The 21875-nt window shown below is 40.5% G+C and overlaps 2 protein-coding genes across 3 annotated transcripts; both read left to right on the top strand.

Annotated features, from left to right (window-relative positions):
* Positions 1-3938: 3938 nt before the first annotated feature.
* LOC105913035 (succinyl-CoA:3-ketoacid coenzyme A transferase 1, mitochondrial) lies at positions 3939-11201 on the top strand. Its single transcript, XM_012842051.3, has 17 exons — positions 3939-4121; positions 4991-5099; positions 5497-5587; positions 6695-6830; positions 6929-7078; positions 7253-7359; positions 7544-7604; positions 7853-7960; positions 8053-8170; positions 8571-8665; positions 8970-9018; positions 9138-9210; positions 9385-9460; positions 9756-9845; positions 9941-10021; positions 10224-10325; positions 10715-11201. The coding sequence occupies exons 1-17, from the start codon at positions 4014-4016 to the stop codon at positions 10748-10750; spliced, it is 1590 nt and encodes a 529-aa protein (XP_012697505.2). The 5' UTR covers positions 3939-4013; the 3' UTR covers positions 10751-11201.
* Positions 11202-11959: 758 nt separating this feature from the next.
* On the top strand, positions 11960-21121 carry LOC105913112 (complement component C7). Of its 2 annotated transcripts, XM_012842139.3 has the most exons (18): positions 11962-12111; positions 12933-12994; positions 13218-13293; positions 13501-13642; positions 13769-13916; positions 15638-15776; positions 16046-16180; positions 16691-16934; positions 17217-17330; positions 17471-17637; positions 17950-18178; positions 18386-18557; positions 19089-19176; positions 19276-19408; positions 19671-19859; positions 20031-20124; positions 20469-20650; positions 20757-21121. In XM_012842139.3, exons 1-18 carry the CDS (start codon positions 12106-12108, stop codon positions 20927-20929), a joined length of 2493 nt encoding a protein of 830 aa, XP_012697593.2. In that variant the 5' UTR covers positions 11962-12105; the 3' UTR covers positions 20930-21121. The 2 variants fall into 2 exon arrangements, with proteins under 2 accessions (XP_042565407.1, XP_012697593.2); XM_042709473.1 differs by having other exon boundaries at positions 11960-12111; positions 13501-13916.
* Positions 21122-21875: the final 754 nt, after the last annotated feature.

Raw genomic sequence — 21875 nt, 5'->3', positions numbered from 1 at the left:
CTAACATCACAGTGCAGATATATATTATCATCAGCGTATGTGTTACCCTAATGGAACCTCACTGTCTACCAGTTGAGCTACAGGTGTACCTTTCTCTTTTAAATGGCAGTAAGCAACCATAAAGCCATTACCATAAACCTTTAGGCCTTTTGGTTGTACATTGGGAAGTGTGTGGCCGTAGTGAGACCCATTCCAGGCCCAGGTCATTCATGGGTTAGGAATGTCAAAAATCTGCCAGTGCCACAGTCACCCTGCACCATGTGCACAACACACATGTGAATGCACATTCTCACATACAAACACATGCATCCACACAGAGAGACAGGCCACTGAGACCACACAAGTAGGTTTGAAGGGTTTTAAAATGGTGTTGTTTTGTTGTTGTTAACAGTGGATGCCACTATTCAAGGTTACATCAAGAGACTGCAAGGTTATTCCACAAGTGTCCTTCACAGGATTTGAAAATCGTGGTCTTTCATTCGGTATTGATGATGATGTCATAACTGTCCTCAGAGCAGCTTCAAGGCTGCCACATATCCCATACAGAGAAATGTATTATATGTTTTGTCTGTATGTGTTTCTTTATTATTATTATTATTATTATTATTTATAGTGTTTTCCTGGTATTGTGGTATATTACTGATAAAAAGGTGGGCCACATAGAATGTAAAGTGCCATGCAGCACCAGCCAGCAGAGAGGAGAAAGTGCTGCTGTTGCACATCGTAACTCTCTGCTTTAAAATGTGCCTCGGTTGTTTGCAGTTCATCAAGTCAATTAGTAAATGCTAATAGTGAGCATGTTTGACTTGGTAGCTAGCCATGGTTCTAGGACGCCGAGAGAGGAGATTGTGTGTGCAATGTCCACTGATACCCCCTCTGGATAATGGGTAGTGTGAGCTCAGAGCTACTACCGGTAGAGAAATTGGGGAGGAGGGGGGAGGCTTTGCTAAGCCAGAGGGGTAAGGCAAATGTAAATCTCCTAGAGTGTAAGTGGGGTGAGTGGAAACTGTCAATCATCCCCGTGGTTTCCTCCCAAACTTTGTTTACAAAACATAATTTGAAGTACTATTGATGACTGGGGACTAGTGGGTTTAATGCAAGAAGTATGTTCTGTTTTCAGCAGAATGTTAGTTTGCCACCATCAACAAAGCAATGGCAGAGTGTTTGTCTTCACTGAGGACAGTTTTTCCAATGTTCCATCAACCCCCCACCCTCCTCCAACACTCATATGGTGCAGTCCACTTTAGCCCACCTGGTTGGTCCTGTTTCACTCCGTCACTTCAAAGCTGTTGATCAGTGGCTTTTCAACCATTTTAATCATTAACTTTGGATTTCTCGCAGTGTGTCACATCCCTCTGTTTTTCTTATCTGTCTATTTGAAAAACGAATGTTGCGTATAATTATTGTGTCTAAGTTATACCAGAGCTTTGAGATTAATGTCAAAAGCATCTTGTATTTACGATTTTCACAGTAATATCTAAGGCAGCATTGCACCCATTTTCCAGCATTGCACCTGTTCCCTGCTTACAGGTATTTTCCCATCAGAACTTAAAACTGCCCTGGTGAGACCCCTCCTGAAGAAAAGCAATTTAGACTCTTCAGTTCTAAACAATTTTAGACCCATCTCTAACCTTCCCTTTCTAAGCAAAATCCTGGAAAAAATTGTCTTTAAACAGTTAAATAATTTCCTAGATGCTAACTGTGCATTTGACACCTTCCAATCTGGTTTTCGCTCCAATCATAGCACAGAAACGGCATTAGTCAAGGTTGTAAATGATCTCAGGATTAATGCTGACTCCAAAAAACTATCTGTCTTGGCCCTTCTGGATCTGAGCGCAGCCTTTGATACTGTTGATCACAATATCCTTATTGATAGACTTGAAAATTGGGTTGGCCTCACTGGTCCGGTCCTAAACTGGATAAGGACCTATCTAACTGGCCGGGAATACTTTGTCGCCCTCGGAGACCACAGCTCAAAAAACATTTGTATGACCTGTGGGGTCCCTCAAGGATCCATTTTAGGGCCCTTACTTTTCAGTCTATACATGCTACCCCTTGGTAGTGTAATTAGGAGGCACAACATCGACTATCATAGCTATGCAGATGACACCCAGCTCTATATTTCTGTAACACCCAACAACTACAGCTCTATTGATTGTTTGGTAAATTGCATTTCTGATATAAATGTATGGATGTCACAAAACTTTCTCCAGCTAAACCAAGATAAAACAGAGGTATTAGTCATTGGTGAAAAAAACGAGAGAGAGAAACTAACTGCACACTTAAAAACACTAGCACTTAACACCAAGCACCAAGCCAGAAACCTAGGCGTCATACTTGACTCAGATCTCAATTTTGAAACCCATATCAAAAATATAATTAAAACATCTTTTTATCACTTAAGAAACATTGCTAAGGTGCAACCGTTTCTCGCTCAGGCTGACACCGAAAGACTGATGCACGCTTTTATCACGAGCAGGCTAGACTACTGTAACTCGCTTTTGTCTGGTCTACCAAAAAAAGCCATTAGTCAACTACAAACAATACAGAATGCAGCAGCGCGAGTCCTCACTAAAACAAGACGGAGAGCGCACATCACACCAGTATTAAAATCACTGCACTGGCTACCTGTTAGTTTTAGAATAGATTTCAAGGTTCTCCTACTAGTCTATAAATCACTCCATAGTCATGCACCTGAATTTATAACAGACATGCTCTCAAGGTACACACCCAGTAGATCCCTGAGGTCCTCCGGCACTGAACTTCTAACAGTTCCAAAAGCCAGGACAAAGAGACATGGGGAAGCAGCTTTTAGTTTCTATGCCCCCAACCTTTGGAACACTCTGCCAGAATACCTAAGAATGGCCGAAACGGTTGAAACCTTTAAACATGCACTTAAGACATACCTCTTTGATCTCGCTTATCACTCACTGTAAAATGTATTTAACATTTATGGAACATTTATTTATTTACTTATTTCTGTCTCTTTTCAAGTATTTGTACCCCCCCCCCCCCCCCCCAGCAGCTGTCTCTTAGTTTGACGATAACTGTGCTGAGCAGTCCTTTATGGTGCCAGTGCGGTTAGTACGTAATTTCCTGTTCATTTATCTCTGGCAAAATCTGTGTCTTTTTATAAGTGTTTTGTAACTTGTAAAATGTATTTATTTAACATTAATGTAACATTTATTTATTTATTTACTTATCTGTGTCTCTTTACAAGTGTTTGTAACCCCCCCCAGCAGCTTAGTTTGACGATGACCGTGCTGAGTAGTCCTTTACGGTGCCAGTGCGGCTAGTACGTTTATTTTATTTTATTCATTTATCTCTTGAAAATCTGTGTGTTTTTTTTACAAGTGTTTGTAACCCCCCCCCCCCCCCCCTTTTCTTTCCTACTGTGAGGCGCATTGTGTTACTTCCTTGTATGAAATGCGCCGTACAAATAAAGTTTGATTTGATTTGATTTGATTTTGATGGAAAGAGGGCTCATGCAATGTCCTCTCCTTCACTCAGGCATATTTCAGTGTGATGATTCCCTTCTGTTTCTGGTTTAATACATCTACATGCATTTATCTCAAAATACATTTCTTATTTGACTGTAGAAGTTACAACACTATTGAGCATTTGGTCCTTTATGTTTAGCTGGTAACTTTAAGACCGTCGACCAACATTTGCTCTCAGGATTCACATGAAAATCTGTGTTCAAAAGTAGCAGTTACGTATAGCAGGGTGATATTGCAAAACAACTAAATAATTTCTGTTGAACAGGACTGTATGTGAGCTAAAGGGTTGCCTGCTAACCCAGTTGAACTGTCAGCTGTTTTAACATCACCTATGCACTCAGATTTGAACAGTGATTGGATAGTGACCAAATGTCAGAAAGGAAACGTCCATTTTGGCCTGGCCTACATTGACAGCAGTCTGCCCACCCCTTTTCATTTGCCTACTTTTCTGAAAAACACCGTTAGCACAGACTTGAGTGAAAATCAATTTGACATCCAGAGGAGGCCATTTCCATGGTTCTGACAATGCTGTCACCTACAGCATTATCAAGATGTGTTATGTTTCTTAGAAGTAGGTACAGATTCATTGCAAAAGACATAGGAACCCATATGCAAGCAAAGGTAAGACTTATCTCATAATCTTATATGATTTAAAATATAGTGAATAATATTGTGTATAAATATCCATTGTACCAACACATTCTTGAGCTCTGCTACCATTCGAAATGGAAATATTATTTATTGCTTGAAAGTTTTTTCAAAATCCTGATAACATAATTAGTTTATGAGAACCACACGGTCACCTTATAGGGTCCCCTGCCCACCATTGGCAACTAACCAATGAATTCTGTTGCTCTGTCCTACCATAAGTCACATTTGTGTGTCGATGTAGAATGATGCATTCAGTCATGGAAAACGCACAGAAAACATGGCAAAAACATGCAGATATTCTAGTGTTAAGACACATAGACAAGATAGAAGAGGCCACCTTTCACCGATTTCTTCCATTCGCCCTGCACTTATTGCATTATGTGATCTGTGTGCGTAAGTAAGCAATTTCCCCTTTCTAGGACAGTGCCGGTAGGGAGAGGAGAGGAGTTTGGACTTGTGTCAGTGTGCTGACTTACTGTTTAAACAACCCCCTTTGACTCTCTGCGGGAGCTCGCTGGCCATCTTGCCAAACCACAGATTCACTAAACCAAAGAAATAATCTAGAGGCACAATCAGCAGCATTTACTGATTACTGTGCTGTGGAGTATACAATTGGCCTATTCTGCGAAAATCACCTGTTTGCCTCTTTTTATATCCAAGTAGCGTGATAGCAAATAGCATCCTTTCAAATGGGACTTTCACTGAGAGGTCACACAATATGTTTGATTCACACAGCATTTCTTACAAAGGATAATGGTGTGTTGATTTCATTACTGTCATGAACAGGAGTAGCCCAACACTTAGATATGTTTATTGTGCACTGACTCTTTTCCCAACAGACTGTTGGCTGTTGTTTTTCCACCACTTGTGCCAAGAATGCACGTTTTTTCAGCGACCCTACAGAGGCCGTTGGAGATATCCCAGATGGCTCCACACTTCTAGTAGGAGGTAGGCTATGAAGAGAGCACGCATGTGGATGAAGAACGTCTTTAACCGGTGTGCAAATGGCACCTCTGTTCCTTGAGTGAATGTGCAAGTATGATAGATCAGTATGGCAAATGTAGACTTGCGTCATCAAAATCTGTATTTTCAAAACACACACAGAACATTTGTCTGGCTGTGCTGATGTGTGTCAAAGATTACATCTCCTCAGTACACTAAACAAACATCTGGTAAATGAATAGAGCGACACAAATATCCACGGAATCAGGATGTATGAGTCTTCCCCCCCATGATAAGGTATTTCCTGCCTGTGATTTGCACTTCCTCCTCTGAAGACTCTTTTCCTTGAACGAGGTGCTCCCTGGAGTAATCATGTATTTTTCGCCATGTCCTTTTGTTTTAGGATTTGGCTTGTGTGGGATACCAGAGAATCTGATTAATGGCCTACTTAGAACAGGGGTGAAAGGTATCACAGCTGTAAGCAACAATGCAGGGTAAGAGTTAAAGTTTATTGGAAGTCTGAATCTAATGGTCATTAAATATAACCCAGCTTCAAACCCCAGTAATCAGGTTCTTTACACATTCATCAAAACTTCTAAACTCTTGGCATGACGTGCTCTTTTTAAATCTCAATCAAATCTCTTGCCATAATCTTGACTTTGTCTCAGTAATGTGAGCTAATCCAAAAGTGGCCAAATCATATAATCTGACTACAGTGCCAAAATCTAAACAAAGCCCAGTGTGAAACCTGATTAGACATTTTTACGCTGAATATAACTCCTCAAATCCATTCATGATTTTCTCCACATTTGTAATTTCCACGTTGATCCACATGAATATATGTTTTGAAGTTCTCAAACCATATGACTAGCTTGTCCACAGTAAAACGGGACAAAACATGCCCAAACAAAGCCTAGAAATGTCCAATCATTTCTCACATTTTCAGAAGCTTTCTGCGAATTCCGCAGGGCATGTAGTTCAAGCTATTCGAGAAATGACAGTCTTGGAAATCTGACAGCAGGCTCTCTGCTAAGTAGAGACAGAACTTGTTAGAACTCTACCACCCCACTGCCAGAGCATGATGCCTTTTCATGGAAAAGCACATTTGGGGGAACATTTTGTTGTTTTTGGACCTCAGTGGTGCAGAGCCAGCAGTGCACAGCCACATTCTCTTCCCCAGCCCTTGTTTTGTGCAAGGGACCAATGTGTCATAACCACTGACATAAAGTCATTGTTTTCAATATTTTACAAACAATTTAATACCACATTATATACAACAACACTAATGATAAATGCAATGAATTAAAGAAAAATTATCTGAGCAGCGAATACAAGAAATTATGAATTACTTAAAGCAACCCATATCCCAATGATTATGCAAACCCCTTAAAAACATTTAATCTACTGAATATATTAAATGTAGAAATGATGTTACATTGATAATGTCGCTTTAAATGCAAAACAGGCGCATTTATCAGAAGTGCCCATTTTCCATTCTCCTCTGTCTGTCTGAAGTATAGATGATAAAAAGTATGAATCTGTGAGGGTGAGGTCAGCTCTTGTGTGTATATTTGTGCTTCACACATCCACGCGTGTTTCAGAGTGGATAACTTTGGCCTCGGCCTTTTGCTAAGAACAAAGCAAATCAAGAGGATGATCTCGTCGTATGTCGGGGAAAATGCCGAATTTGAGAGACAGTATTTGTGTGGAGAGCTGGAGGTGGAGCTGACTCCTCAGGTAATATACACACCCACAATCACTTACACACTCACTCACCCACACACACACCACACACACACATACACACTCACCGCCAGTATGTTGTTCTCCTGTAGGGCACGTTGGCAGAGAGGGTACGAGCTGGAGGGGCAGGCATCCCTGCATTCTTCACGGCCACCGGTTACGGCACACTGGTCCAGGAGGGAGGAGCTCCTATCAAGTACAATAAGGATGGCAGTGTGGCTATTGCCAGCGAGAGGAGAGAGGTGGGGCTGGGAGTCCATTCAAATGATCAGATATAGTCATTTTAATCACAGTGCCATTTTTATTTGAAAGTATTATATACAACAAATATATAATATTTAAGCTTCTATAAGGAATAGAGTGAGGGGAAAACAGCCTCGGTTTCCTGAGAGACTCACTTTCATCTCTGATCACAGGTGCAGGAGTTCAATGGCAGGCATTATGTCATGGAAAAAGCCATCACTGGTGACTTTGCTCTGATCAAGGCCTGGAAATGTGACAAGGCCGGAAACCTAGTCTTCAGGTAGGAGGTGTCTGGTTTTAAGCATGGTGCGGCTTATGGTGACCATAGAGACTAGTGACCAATCTATCAAGTAATTAGATACAAATAAAAGAGATTGTAAAGATGAATGAAATCTTCTGTCACTACATGTAAAATCCAGTAGTTGTCAGTATTTGTCCACAACCTTTTGCCTCTCTTTTGCCAGGAAAACAGCTCGAAACTTCAATCAACCTATGTGCAAGGCAGCTAAAGTCACAGTAGCAGAGGTTGGCTTGATTGTTTCCAAAATGTATCACAAGCGTCAAAATATTTTATGTTCATTATTTTATTTCATGAGCATTGTCATTGCCACCATTACAAACATGGACTACATTCATTTTGAGTGTATGTAGTGTCCAACATTAACTTGTTGATTACGTATGAAAACTCAAAACATGCAGTATTACTACCACACTTTCACTTGAGCACCAGGCGCATTCCTGCAGCCAACTGAAGTCCTACATGTCCTTCTCAGGTTGAAGAAGTGGTAGACATCGGGACATTTGCTGCAGAGGACATCCATGTCCCCAGCATTTATGTGGATCGCATTGTGAAGGGAGCCAGCTATGAGAAGAGAATAGAGGTCAGCATATATATATAAAAAAAAACCTGTTATGTCATATAACTTGAGTCTGTGTCCCACATCTAATTATGAGAACGTGTCCAACTCCACAGAAAAGGACGGTGCGGTCGGAAAAACAACAGCACAAGTCCAAACCGCAAAAGGAGTCTGACATCACAAGGGAGAGGATCATTCGGCGCGCTGCCCTTGAGTTTGAGGATGGCATGTATGGTATCCTTCAGGCAGGACACAAGCACAATGTGCCACCACTCAAGAGTTCGCCATTATTCTGGCAACTTTTGAAAATATGATATTATTTGTTTCATATAACTGTATTTATTGTAACGTAATGTATTTTATATCAGTGGAACGTGATAGTTAAGTAATATAGCAATAATATCTATTTATTTGTTTGTTTTGTCATGTTTGATTAGAAGGCACCTTCTGGTCTTAATACTGAAGCTGCCTTGTATCCAATCCATCATTCAAAAAACACATAAAGTATTTGATGCATAAAGTTGTTTAGATTGTTGTTTAGATTGTCATGTGCTATAGTAAACCCCAGGACCACCTAGGACTTGACCTTGGAATGATAACTACATAAGAAACACATTGCCTTAACAGCTATAAGCAAACCTTGGCATCGGAATCCCCATGTTGGCAAGCAACTACATCAGCCCTGACATCATTGTACACCTGCAGAGTGAGAATGGCATTCTGGGATTGGTGAGACAGACAACATAACACAGCACATCGGGGAAATATATCCTGCACCATAGCTTTGTTACTTAGCCGGCCCTTCCATTCAGTGCCTCCTATAGCAAAGGGAATGTGTGTACTCAAAACACAACAGTGCTGGGGATCCAACCCACAACCCTGGTTTTGCTCTATAAATTGAGTTCATCCTAAGTGTAATAATAAGTTTACAATTTTTATCTGCACCACAGGGTAGTAGTCTACATCATACAAATACATAGACAGAAGGTTAAGTGAAGACCATGACTGCACTGTGCACTGGTTCTCTTCTTAGGGACCTTATCCCACTGAGAGTGAAGTGGATCCAGAGCTCATCAATGCTGGTAAGGTGAAGTGAGCAATAGACTCTGAAAAGTCAAATATGGGAGTCATTTTGGATACAACCAGAGACCTCCAAAGGATTGTGTTTGAAAAGTTGTACCCTTCTTATTTGTGCTCATAGGAAAGGAGACCGTTACAGTGATGCCTGGGGCTGCCTACTTCTCCAGTGATGAGTCCTTTGCTATGATCAGGGGGTTAGTCCTCTCTCTCACTCTGTCTCTTTCTCTCTCTCTCCTTTTCTCTCTCTCTTCTTGTCTCTTTGGGTGTCTGCATCTCTCTCACCTCCCTCTTTGCCTACCTTTCTTCTTTTTTCTGTGTTTTCTGTGTCTCTCTCGATTTTTTCTTGAACTCTTTCTCCTCTCTCACAGAGGTCATATAGACTTGACGATGTTGGGGGCCATGCAGGTGTCCAAGTATGGAGATCTCGCCAACTGGATGATTCCTGTATGTTCTTTAAACATGTGGTTGTGGGTGACTGTGTGTGTGTGTGTGTGTGTGTGTGTGTGTGTGTGTGTGTGTGTGTGTGTGTGTGTGTGTGTGTGTGTGTGTGTGTGTGTGTGTGTGTGTGTGTGTGTGTGTGTGTGTGTGTGTGTGTGTGTGTGTGTGTGTGTGTGTGTGTGTGTGTGTGTATATATGTATGATTGTATTCCTCTAACTGAACATGTTGTGTTGTGATGTGTGATGGTGGTGTGTGATGGTGAGGCATTATCATGTCCTAGTATCTTATTCCATGTGTCAGGGAAAGATGGTGAAGGGCATGGGAGGGGCGATGGACCTGGTGTCCAGCGCTGGGACCAAAGTGGTGGTCACCATGGAGCACTCTGCCAAGGTACCTCATTTCATCACTATCAACCTTGTGCCCTGTGTCTCTGATGAGAAGCTGTGGTGGACCGGTTTCATGGTGACCTCTTTCCCCACTCTCAGGGCGGGAAACACAAAATACTGGAGAGATGCAGTCTGCCCCTGACTGGCAAACACTGTGTGGATCGCATCATCACAGAAAAGGTCTGGGCTGATCAGCATTATTTGACTTCTTCACTTCTACACTGTATCCAACTTCTCCATGTTTCTTGTCTCTATATTCTCTCTCTCTCTATCTCTCTCTCTCTGACGGTCTCTTTCTTACTCTGCCTCTCTGCCTCTCTCGCTCTCTCTCTCTCACACTCACACTCTCTCTCTCACATGTCATCTCATCTCTTCCTTACAGGCTGTATTTGATGTGGATAAGACATCTGGTCTCACCCTCATAGAGATATGGGAAGGGCTGTCCCCTGATGACATTCGGGCTTGCACAGGCACAGACTTTAAAGTAAGTCGTGTTAATTAAATAAAAGCAATGAGTCATTTGGAATTATTTAATTGCTTTTTTTTCATTTTACTTTGTTAACATTGGACACGTTTTTGCAGTTCTTTACAGTTCTGCAAAGACATTCTGTTGACAACAATATATTGATTTCAGAAATACCACCTTTTCAATATTTTCCAAATGTTTTATCATGGTTGTTTTTGATCAAAATTGGGATATGTTCTTGATGCTTGTAGTGCAGGTCTATTTCTGGGATATGTGTAGTTTTCTAAATAAGTGCACATGTGAAAAAGTAAATAATGTTCTTTTGTTTGTCCCAGTTATTGTTCATTAATAGGATAATAAGACTTTTACATTTGCTCTTTGGCTTTGTTAAAAAAAACTAAAAACAGGTGGCTACGAACCTAAGACCAATTCAGCAGATCTGACCAGGAATGTTCCCTCAGAGATCCTTGGAAAATGCTGCACATCCATTTCTAGGCACTTTTCAATTATTCAACTCAAAGAAGTTACAACCAGAACATATGGGACATTTCACCTCACATTCAGGAACAGAACACCTAATATTTCAATGGACTAAATATGTTGCACCTCTGTGGTTTGTATGTTATTCAATGCATGTGAACAGTGCAACGTGGTTATACTGACTTTACATATATCACAGTCTGGAACTGACGAGAACTTACTTCGGAATTCTGTTACAGAACCTTTCTATAATCATGCCATTTGTAGCATACATAGCACCAATGGTTTTGATGAAGGGCCTTTGTTTAAATGATTGTATACATGTAGCCTTGTTTATCGACAAACTCTATGGTAACTCGGAAGAACGTGACTGGGTTGAGAGTGAAAAACAGATTAAAAGACAACTGTATCAGCCTCAGTGTTTTGTTTTTTACAACTTTGTTAGAACCCAAATCACTGTATGGGAAAGACAGCTATCAATAGAAATGATGATCATAGGTATTACGATGGCATGATGAAAGGTTTGAAAGCCCTGACATTTAAATACAAAAGGTCACCATAACAACCCATGTTAACTTAGAGGTTTGTAAAATACAGAACATGATGATCATTTTGACTGTTATGCCTACTATGTGATCAAGTCAAGACTTTTGTTGAAATTCTTTGATACATTGTTGAACATCAGTTGATGAATTGATTCTTGCTATGCTTTGAAGGTAGTCTGCAGACACATGTGGCATGTTTGCTAACTTGTTAATACGCAGAGTGAAATCAGCTAGCAATATATGGAGTGGATTTTCCATACAGGCTTTTCCATGACATTAGCAACTGGAATGACAGGAGTACTCATTAAGATGCAACTCTTGGTGTAACATATAGCAATTTTCACTCTTAAAATGTCAATTTCTACTTGTGATAAACATTAAGGCTAACTGCAATACCTGTACACAGTTGTAAAATACAATATAATACAATAATCAAAAACATTTTGTGATAGGCCAGTCATTTAAAGCTTAATATATTCCACTGAAAAAAATAGGAATTGCAGAAATGTGACCTTTGTGTTAGGATTTAAACAAATAATTTCACAATCACTAGTGGGACTGCCTTACCAGAAGTATATTGCCGTTCACAACTGCCTGTAGGGAACTGCATGAAACTGTGAAAAGGCAAAATAGTCAGACAACTAAAGCCTTAAGCCCGGAGCCACAATGGCTAAGAGATAGAAAATATTGGGGTCAATTTTGGACTTTGGACTGCTGAGCCATTTTTACACTGTATTGTGATTTATACACAGTTGGCATTCCTGGCCATCACCATGGAGGTAAGAATTCTGTCTCTCTCTCTTTGCTCTTTATTAGTGAGTATAGAAACGTTGATGTATAGAAACAAACACTATTTATTAGTCAGTATAGAAACGTTGATGTATAGAAACAAACACTATTTATTAGTCAGTATAGAAACGTTGTTGTATAGAAACAAACACTATTCATTAGTGAGTATAGAAACGTTGATGTATAGAAACAAACACTATTTATTAGTCAGTATAGAAACGTTGATGTATAGAAACAAACACTATTTATTAGTCAGTATAGAAACGTTGATGTATAGAAACAAACACTATTCATTAGTGAGTATTGAAATGTTGATGTATAAAAAACAAACACTTTTCATCTGTGAGTATAGAAACGTTGATGTATAAAAAACAAACACTATTCATCAGTGAGTATAGAAACGTTGATGTATAGAAACAAACACTATTTATTAGTCAGTATAGAAACGTTGATGTATAGAAACAAACACTATTTATTAGTCAGTATAGAAACGTTGATGTATAGAAACAAACACTATTTATTAGTCAGTATAGAAACGTTGATGTATAGAAACAAACATTATTGTTGTGAGCAAATGAGTTTTAAGAGAAGGTCTGAGAAAGTTCAGAAACAGGAATGACCCATTAAATGCCTGTTTTTGTTCATGCCAGTTGGTCAACAACAACAGAAAAACATTCATATCATGAAAAGGTTTCATGCTGTATTATTTTGCAGTATCATAAAAAGAGTATAAGGTTTCTGCAATATTATGTTGAACCACATAATGACTGCAATATCACTTTGTAGTTGAACTGTATTTCTTATATTCAAGGTATACCTGTCCAAGACTTATATTTTGCTGGTGATTCTTGTCTCTGTGTTGTCACGCATGCAGTAAGTATTCTTCTGAGTCTTCATTACTGTAACCTACTCATAAATTCACATACATTTTGTACTTTTAGACACTAAAATCATTGAAATTACAATGAAGCAATAGATACATAACATTATCACACTACAAACACACTAGTGCTCTTTCCCGGCATCTGATACTCAAACTCTGTGTCATTAACCTGCTCACATCAGGGCAGAACACCAATCCTCTGTTTGTTTTCAGTTGTGTGCCACAGGTGAATTGCAGATGGGGGCCTTATGGAGACTGGTCGGAGTGTAATGGGTGCACCAAAACACAGGTTCCTCATCAGATCATTTCCCCTTAGTTCCTCTTCAGCTAAGCATGGTGGTGCAGTATATGCAGGGTGGCAGTTGCAGTTTTTGAAATGACAGTATGAATCGCTGTATGGCTGCCAGAGTCACAGACACTGAAAAGTGCTGAAAAGCTATTGTAAACCGTAGGGCATGTTTAAAGGGTTAACGGAGGATGTCTCATTGTTTTTCAGGAGCAGACTCGTTCCATTGAGGCCTTTGCTCAGTTTGGGGGGGTCCCGTGTTCAGGAGAGGCCAGTAAGACCCAAGACTGTGTTCCCACTCAAAAGTGTCTCCTGGAATCAGGCTGTGGAGACAGGTTCCGCTGCAACTCAGGTACAAGACTCCTAGCTTCATGCATGTGTATTTTGGATTTAGTTTTCAGCTTTTGGTGTAAGTATCTCTCTCTCTCTCTCTCTCTCTCTCTCTCTCTCTCTCTCTCTCTGTATACGTGTGTTTTAGGTAAGTGTATAAATCCTTCCCTGGTGTGTAATGGCGACCAGGACTGTGAGGAAGATGGCCTGGATGAACGTCGTTGTGATGAAGCCACCAGTAACACTGTGTGTGACGAACAGAAGACCCCTCCTCACTTGGAACAAACTGGCCTGGGGTGAGCGCGCTATTCTCTCTCTCTCTCTCTCTCTCTCTCTCTTTGAAATGAAATGAAATAAAATTGTGCTTAATTGGCATGAATTAATTAACTAATTATTGCCAAAGCTTCAAGTTTAAAACTGTGTAGAGTGTAAATATTAACATTTTGTAGTATTAATGAACAATTTTAAAACAGATAAGATTAATGACAACCTCAGCACAAGAACAAACAAACAATAGATAAACCATCTTTCTAAGTTAATATATGTGAAGTTACATAATACACACTGTAGATCTACCCAAATCTTATGCATTTGAGAAGAAAAAGTTCCTCATTTTCTGTCTCTTGTATACAGTATCCTTAAGTTTGAATATTACTAGGTACGCATGTTCTTTTATCTGCTGAGCTCTATGTTCACTTGCTCTTTATCTTGTCAGTGTTCTTGTACACCCAAGATGTCTTCACAGAATTTAGACGAAGTAGTTCTGTTGGGCTAGTGTCCCACTGTCTATAGTCAACACCATCACATGTTCCCCCCAAGCTCACACCATACATGGTTTGCATATGGAATCAAATATCTTAGGCTAAAATGTAGTTGGTGGGTTGATTTTGTAAAGTTGTGTTTTATCAAGAAACAAGTCCAGTGTAGTTCTAATGTGATATTTGCATGTGACAGCATCTCCAGTTTGGAAATGGGTTCCTTTTTCTAATGCTCTTTTGAAAGATCTTTATTTTTGTTTCGTCAGTAGGAGTTGGTAGTGCCCAGTTCTATTTGTATGTAATGCATTAAGACTCTCCTGCAGCCCCTCTTTTGAATCTAGCATCATGTCATCTGCAAAGAGAAGGCATTTAATATCAGTGCTGTCAAGTACAAGTCTAGCACATGCAGATTGATTGATTAATTAAATCTCATTAATGAATATGTTGAAAAGCACTTAGGACTGCCTAAGTCCTGTACCCTGTTCTATTATTTTTACAATACAGCATTTATTTGCCTTGTATGATTATTTTTTTAGGGTGTAGATCTAGTCTCTTATATCACTCTCTAGGAGTTTTAGTAGCAAACCTTTGTGCCAGATGGTCAAAAGCCTCCCCTGTTCTCATAATTACATTGAACAGTTTGAGAATGGCTTCTCAGGCCTTCCCTGTTTTTCATTTAACCCTGGTCATTTAATTTGGGCCGTCTAGATCATTTTGTATGAATTTGGTAACTCTAGCTCCTTTAGCTTCATAATAATTTCTTTTTGGATTTGGTTTAATGAATTTTCTTTGAATGTATAAAGCTCTTCAAAATGATGTTATAGCCACTGAGTCCCTTCTTTTTGCATTCTATAATTACTCCCATATCTGTGTCAATGGCCACCTTAAACTGTTCAAATGTAGCTATCATGAATCTTGTTTTTTTTCAACCTTTCCTTTGGGCATCTTCTTTGGTTTGTCTCTTTTCAGTGGATTCAAGGGTGTTGTAGTAGACATATTGACTGGCCCTGTCTGTCTCCTTCTCCTCCCATTTTTAATGATTTATGGCCATAGCAAGGAGAAAGAAACATACTTGTCATACCCAATCTCATACCCATACCCAATCATACAGTTTTGTGTGTCAAACATGTTTCCAATATATGAGACCAGTTCATCAAGGTAACTTTCTTTTATCAGTGCCTGCTGCGTTGTTATTGCAGTGTACAAAGCCTGCTGGTTTTATGCAAAAACAACAACAAATGCAATTTGTGCACCTACAGGTTTGATGTATTGTCGCAGAGGCTGAGGGCTCCAGTCATTAACACTAAGAGTTTTGGTGGTCAGTGCAGGAAAGTCTTCAGTGGCGACCACAAGTCCTTTTACAGACTCCCTCAAAGTATCCTCAGGTACACCTTTCAGGTAAACATACCACCGCAGTCTGCAATAACATACTATTCCCCATCACTTGACGTGCATTCAAAGAAGAAGTCGATATGTAGTCGATGGATTTGAGGGATTGATACTTTTGCTGAGGGATGTTTAGAAATCAAATGCCACCCAAATAGTGCATTTCTGTCCAGTGTTTACCATGTAGTATGCGTGTATCTGAGGTATTTAGACAACATTTAGTTTCGACTGCAGCTTCACTTGTGTGTCTTGGAGTAGGCTATAATCCTGTTTTTATGTAGGTGGCGAGTGAGAATGATTTCAAAGATGAGTTGTACAACAGTGCCTGGTCTTATGTAAAGCACGTCGAGAAGAGGATGAAGACTAATGGAGGGCATGATCACTTCACTTCTCATTACGAAATGAAGCGAGACAAGGTGAGGCATGAAGATCCTCATGACATTTGTGAGCTGGAGAACTTCAAATGATCCTTTCTTGAATCAGAATCAGTTTTTGGTCATATTCCATTAGGGCTGTGATTGTGTGTTCGCCTAAAACAATAAATTGAAACTTGAAATGACTGAATAAACAGATAGCCCCCTCTTGCATCTCTTATCTCGTAGTACCAATGCCATACAATATCTTTTTAAGTTTAAGTTTTGGTTAAAGGTTATTTCTTATAAAACTAACAATGACTTGGTACCATCGCCAGTATTTGTCATGTAATAATACTGTTTTCATAGCATGTTGTGAGAGCCATCTTGACAATTATTAATTCCAAGGGGTACCACAATATTTTAATGTAGTTGAATTTACCTGCCATGAGTAGTGATGGCGAGCTATGGCATCCTCCATATGTTGCTCCTGCTGATACAGGACCGTAAAGTTTATATGGGATGGTTATATCGTGACAAAATGTAACCCGTGTCTCTTGGTCCACCCCACAGTCCTACCATCTGCTGATCATTAAGAACGAGGTGGAGGTAGCTCAGTTCCAGAACAACGCTCCCAAGTACCTCCCTCTATCTGAGGAGTTCTGGAAGGCTCTCTCCAGTCTGCCCGTCTCGTACGAGGCCTCGGCCTACCGCAGTCTGCTCCAGAGGTTTGGAACTCACTACATGTCCGAGGGATCGCTGGGAGGCCAGTTTGAGTTCCTGCTGGAGTTTGACTTTGAGTCTGTGAAAGAGGAGGGTGAGTTTTTGTGGATATGTCGCCTGAATACCTTGTGGTTGAATTTTGGCTGATGTTGGCAATGGTGATAACAGACCTGACAGTGCACCTGTCAAGAATAGAGAAGTAGAAAATGCACATTTGAAGATGATAAAAAAAATTATCATTTCAAAAGTGTTATGCTTATTTATATTTTTCCCAAATGTTTACTATAAAATATTTTGGATATTAATAACCATAAAAATAACACTAACTGCAGAGAAATGTGTTAGACAACAATGTCTGCTTTTCTTTTTCTTATAGGTATGACACTAACAGATTACCATCATTGCACCAAGTTTGTGATTCGGATTCTTTTCTTTAAATTCAGCAAAACTAAATGTGACACGATTTATAATCATCAGTCCTGGAATCGAGGTAAGTTACATCTTGCATGTCAACAATGTATGCATTGTATTATAGTGACAGAAAAGTGAAAGATACAAAAGCAAAGCATAACACTAATTTTAGCTTCAGGCTGTATGTGTTTGATAAGTTCTTATTTAAACTCAACACAGGTCATACAACTTCAAAGAGTCCATTTCAAGCCAACACCGTTGGAGGTCATTTAGCGTATGCTGAAGGTCTGAAACAGCTGAATGTAAAAGACCCTGGTGACAACCAGGACAAGTTCAAGAAATGGGCTGGCTCCGTGTCATCCTTCCCTGTGGTTATTAAACAAAAGGTGCTGCAACATTGTCAGTAGGATTACAAATGCAGTAAACACCACGCCTCAGAAATGTACATGTGTAAGATGACAAAGGTGCCGTACATGGATGAGGTGTACAATATTTTTGCATTCCAATACATAAGCAGTCAATTTATCATTAATAGCAATTATGGGAATATTTAATTTAGGGCAGTAGATTAGCTTGTGTGATATCAACTCTATGCACCCTATTGTAAACAAAATACCTTATTTTATATATCGTGTGGATGTGAAACATATTGTTTCAGTTATACACATATATTGATTGACAATCTCTGCTGATTGCAGCTGAGGCCTCTGTATGAGCTGGTGAAGGAGGTGCCGTGTGCAGGAGTGAAGAAACTCTACCTGAAGAGGGCGCTAGAGGAGTACCTGGAGGAGCAGCACGCCTGCCACTGCCGCCCCTGCAACAACAACGGGCAGCCGGTGGTCACGGGCTCACAGTGCTCCTGCTTCTGCAAGGCGGGCACGTCCGGCATGGCCTGTGAGACAGGCTCCGTCATAGGAGAGCAGCCAGGTACTCTGGCACTTGGTGCCCTCTGTCTGCTAAGTGATGCACTGGTAGAAATGCTACTCGTTGGAAAATACACAATTTAGACAGAATAGTATACATTGCAGTCTTAAGAAGTAACTGTTGACAGCACTTCAACAAGGTCTAATGGACACTGAACCTGAGGGAACACAAGTTCCAGGAAGTTGACCAACTTTTTGCGTTTTCTCACAGGTGTCATTGATGGAAGCTGGTCTTGTTGGTCCAGCTGGACATCTTGTTCTGGAGGTCAAAGGTCAAGGAGACGTACATGTAATAATCCCTCACCAAGACTGGGAGGAAAACACTGCATAGGGCAACCTTCCGAAGAACAGCCCTGTGAAGATCCTGATATGGACTATCTTCTGTGAGATATCTACACACGAGCGATCCATCAATCACATAAATGCAATGAAATAAACTCAAAAATGTGGTGCTCAGCAAAATACAAGAAATAGCTCATCCCCAGTGTCAAGTGTGGAGGTGGATCGTTGAGGTTGTGAGATCATTTTGAATGATTCTATCACATTTCAAAGTCAGATATTCATTATTAAATGGAATATTTATTTTATGATAAGCATTCTTTTTTTATCAGTACTTCGATTAAACATTTCTTCAAATCCTGTTTTACAGGATACCATATCTTTAGGATTGAGGGTTTACATAACCTAACAGTCTGACAAAACACAGTTTGCATTATGCATTATCTACCGATGAAGCATATTCCGAGTGGGGCTTTTTAGATAACCTTTGGCCATTCTTAATCCTGGAAAACCACCAACTGCACACTTTAAGTCTGTAAACCACTTGAGGCTTTTCACTCATCTGTGAATAACAGGTTCACCTGCCTTCTCTGCAGTAGTGTGTTTCTTTTCTTACCCCTGTGTGTCTGGGCCAGGACGATGGAGCCACACTGCTTTGACTCCTCTCTAGCACCCGTGAAGTCATGCAAAGCTCCACCTGCTCTGAGAAATGGCTTTGTACTGGTGAGTTTCACAGTCTTATGATCTCACTGATGTCGTAGATATCTTCCCAATACATTTGACAAATAAATGTAACTCAGTGTTTCATACTCATTGTTTCAGAACCCTAAAGATGTGTATGCAGTGGGCAGTAAGGTGGAGTACTCCTGCGTTGATGGATACTACCTCCAAGGGCAGAAGATTGTTGAGTGCACAGACAGCCTCACCTGGAGGAGAGGACAGATGGAGTGCAAAAGTAAGACATGAAAGTGCAGCATTCACTAAGGGAAGCAGCCTACTTGGTTTCAATATTTTGGCTGAACTGTTTTTAGCATTGGTAGAATAGTGTTGGTTGCGCTGGTTTTCATAGCAGCTGGGTTTCAGTAACACCACCTGGTGATAACAAAATAAATGTTCTTAATTGGAAAATGTTAGCCTCTTATACATGAATTGTTTGGCTATCTTTAAATGGCTTCCTGTAAAATATTCCCACATCTCTATCCTTTTTTGTCAATCAGAGTCAGCATGTGATGCCCCTCCTCTTCAGCAAGCTGTGATTGGCTCCCTTGTGAAGTCCACCTATCAGATTGGGGATCGAGTGTCCCTGAGCTGTCCTGCCGGGATGCAGAGGGTGGGGGTGCCTGAGGTGGCCTGCAGCTCCAGTCTCTTGTGGTCTCCTCCAGTAGAGGGTGTGGAGTGCCAGTCAGGTAGAAACACCCACACAACCCCCCACCCCCGCTCAGAATGAGTATACTGATGTGCATGCAATTATGACAGTTAGTGATTATGGTTTATGATTCAATGATAGAGGTGAATTTCACTCATATTGTTCTGGGTATGGCATTTTGTATAAATGATGCTGTGTTTTGGTATGATAGTCTCAGCCGCCACAGTCCCTCCGGCCCTGCGGTGTAAACCTTGGGAGACCCGAGGAAAGGAGCAGTGTGTATGCAAACTGCCATCACAATGCGAGTGAGTCTCTCATCCAGCATAGCGGGTACAGCAGCGTGAAATACATTCATGTTAAGTATGTCAGATTAAGTACACCCATGAAGCATCTGTGCAAATGTATTGAAGGTGTGAGAGATGTATAATAGGAAAAAATGAGAGCAAAACTTATTGAGTAACTCATTGAGTAATTTCATTTGTTAATCATTGGTACTTACAAATCTCTTACAGTACTGACAGATTTGTTGTGGCCCACCATTAATTGTGTTGTTTTTCTATATTGCAAGCTGTGAAAAACACCCATTTGTAGTAGTGCAATATTAGAAACATGATTTCCCAAGTGACAAGTATTCCTCCTGGCTGTTCAGGGCTTCTTTCCCAGTGTGTGCCTCCCTGCTGAGGGGCAGAGTGAGCCAGGTGGGCGTGTGCCAGCTGGGTGCCCTGCAGTGTCTGGGCAGGAGTTACACTCTCCTCAATGACAGCTCCTGTGACTGGCCCAAACAGAACTTCACCTCCTGTCAAGATTGTCGACCATGGGAGAAGTGCGTGGGTAAGTTGAGAACTTCATGCTGCCATTTTTAGTGTTTTCATTTTCTGTCTTTCTTTCTTTCTTTTTTTTGCTCTGTCTTAACTGTGTTGTTTTGGTGGGGTTTCAGGTCTGGGCTGCGTGTGCCGAGAACCCCAGGAGTGTCCAGAGGCTGTTGGGCTTCTGTGTGTGGCTCTTGGGGGGACCGGCGTGCGCGTCTCCATGTCAGAGTGTGAGGTGGGTGTATTGAGGTGCCACAGTGAGCCCTTCATAGTGAGTGACATCGGAGCCTGTCCCTCCTGAAAGATATGCTCAAGGTTACTCCACTCAGGCCCATCATTCAGTCCTCATTTGAAACATAACATTATTACTAAAATAACGTAATTAGGTTAAAGGTTGCAGTCAATCGTATGTTTATGATGCTCCTTTACAGAATTCATAATCACTATTGTTGTATATATTCATCAACAATAAAATTATATTGTTGCACAATAATGGTTTGAAGTGTCTGGTTACTTGAATATGAACTTGTGTACTAAATGTAGACACAATTGGCAACAAATTCCTGTCTGTATTATTTTATGGTCTAATCTAGGGTCACACCATCTACATATATTGAATTGGTGACAGAAGTGACATACAGCTCTCTCTCTCTCTCTTGCTCAAGGACATCCTACATTTGCAGGCCGGGGATGTGTAAGAAAATGTAGGAAAAACTTTCACAGCACAACATTGGCAACTATATCACCACATGAGACCATTTTGCATGTTAGCAAGCATTTACCACTGCCGACTGGGAGGTTGGTGGTGTTTGCAAGGTTTTTGCGTGCCTTTTAAACTCCAGCATGATGTTTTCTAAACAGAGTTTGTGAGAGACCATGAGGATGACTGTGCTGTCACTCAGCCCACTTTTGGATTCCAGGATATTTAAACTTGCCTCACCTCTTCCTGTATCACGCGCTTCGGCAAAGCTAATCATCCCATCTTCTCCTCCATTTCACTAGTGGTTCTGAGCTACCCCTTATCCATAGAGGGAGCTCACCGAATCTCTGCTATTGGCATCCCAGGACCACGGCCAGCTACCAAACCAAACATGCTTGTCATTTGCTGTCTAAATCAACCATCCTGATGAGTGAAGTAGTGAACTGCTATTTTAAGTTCAAAACAAAACAAAACAAAAGAAATCAAGCCCTTTTCAAGCACAAATTCATTAGGAGTTAATTAAATAAACTGACCAAAAAAATTTGAA

This window comes from Clupea harengus, chromosome 12 (genome assembly GCF_900700415.2).
Source record: "Clupea harengus chromosome 12, Ch_v2.0.2, whole genome shotgun sequence".
NCBI classification, from domain to species: Eukaryota; Metazoa; Chordata; class Actinopteri; order Clupeiformes; family Clupeidae; genus Clupea; species Clupea harengus.
Note: the sequence above shows the minus strand (reverse complement) of the source record. Positions and strands in the feature narration are given on the sequence as shown.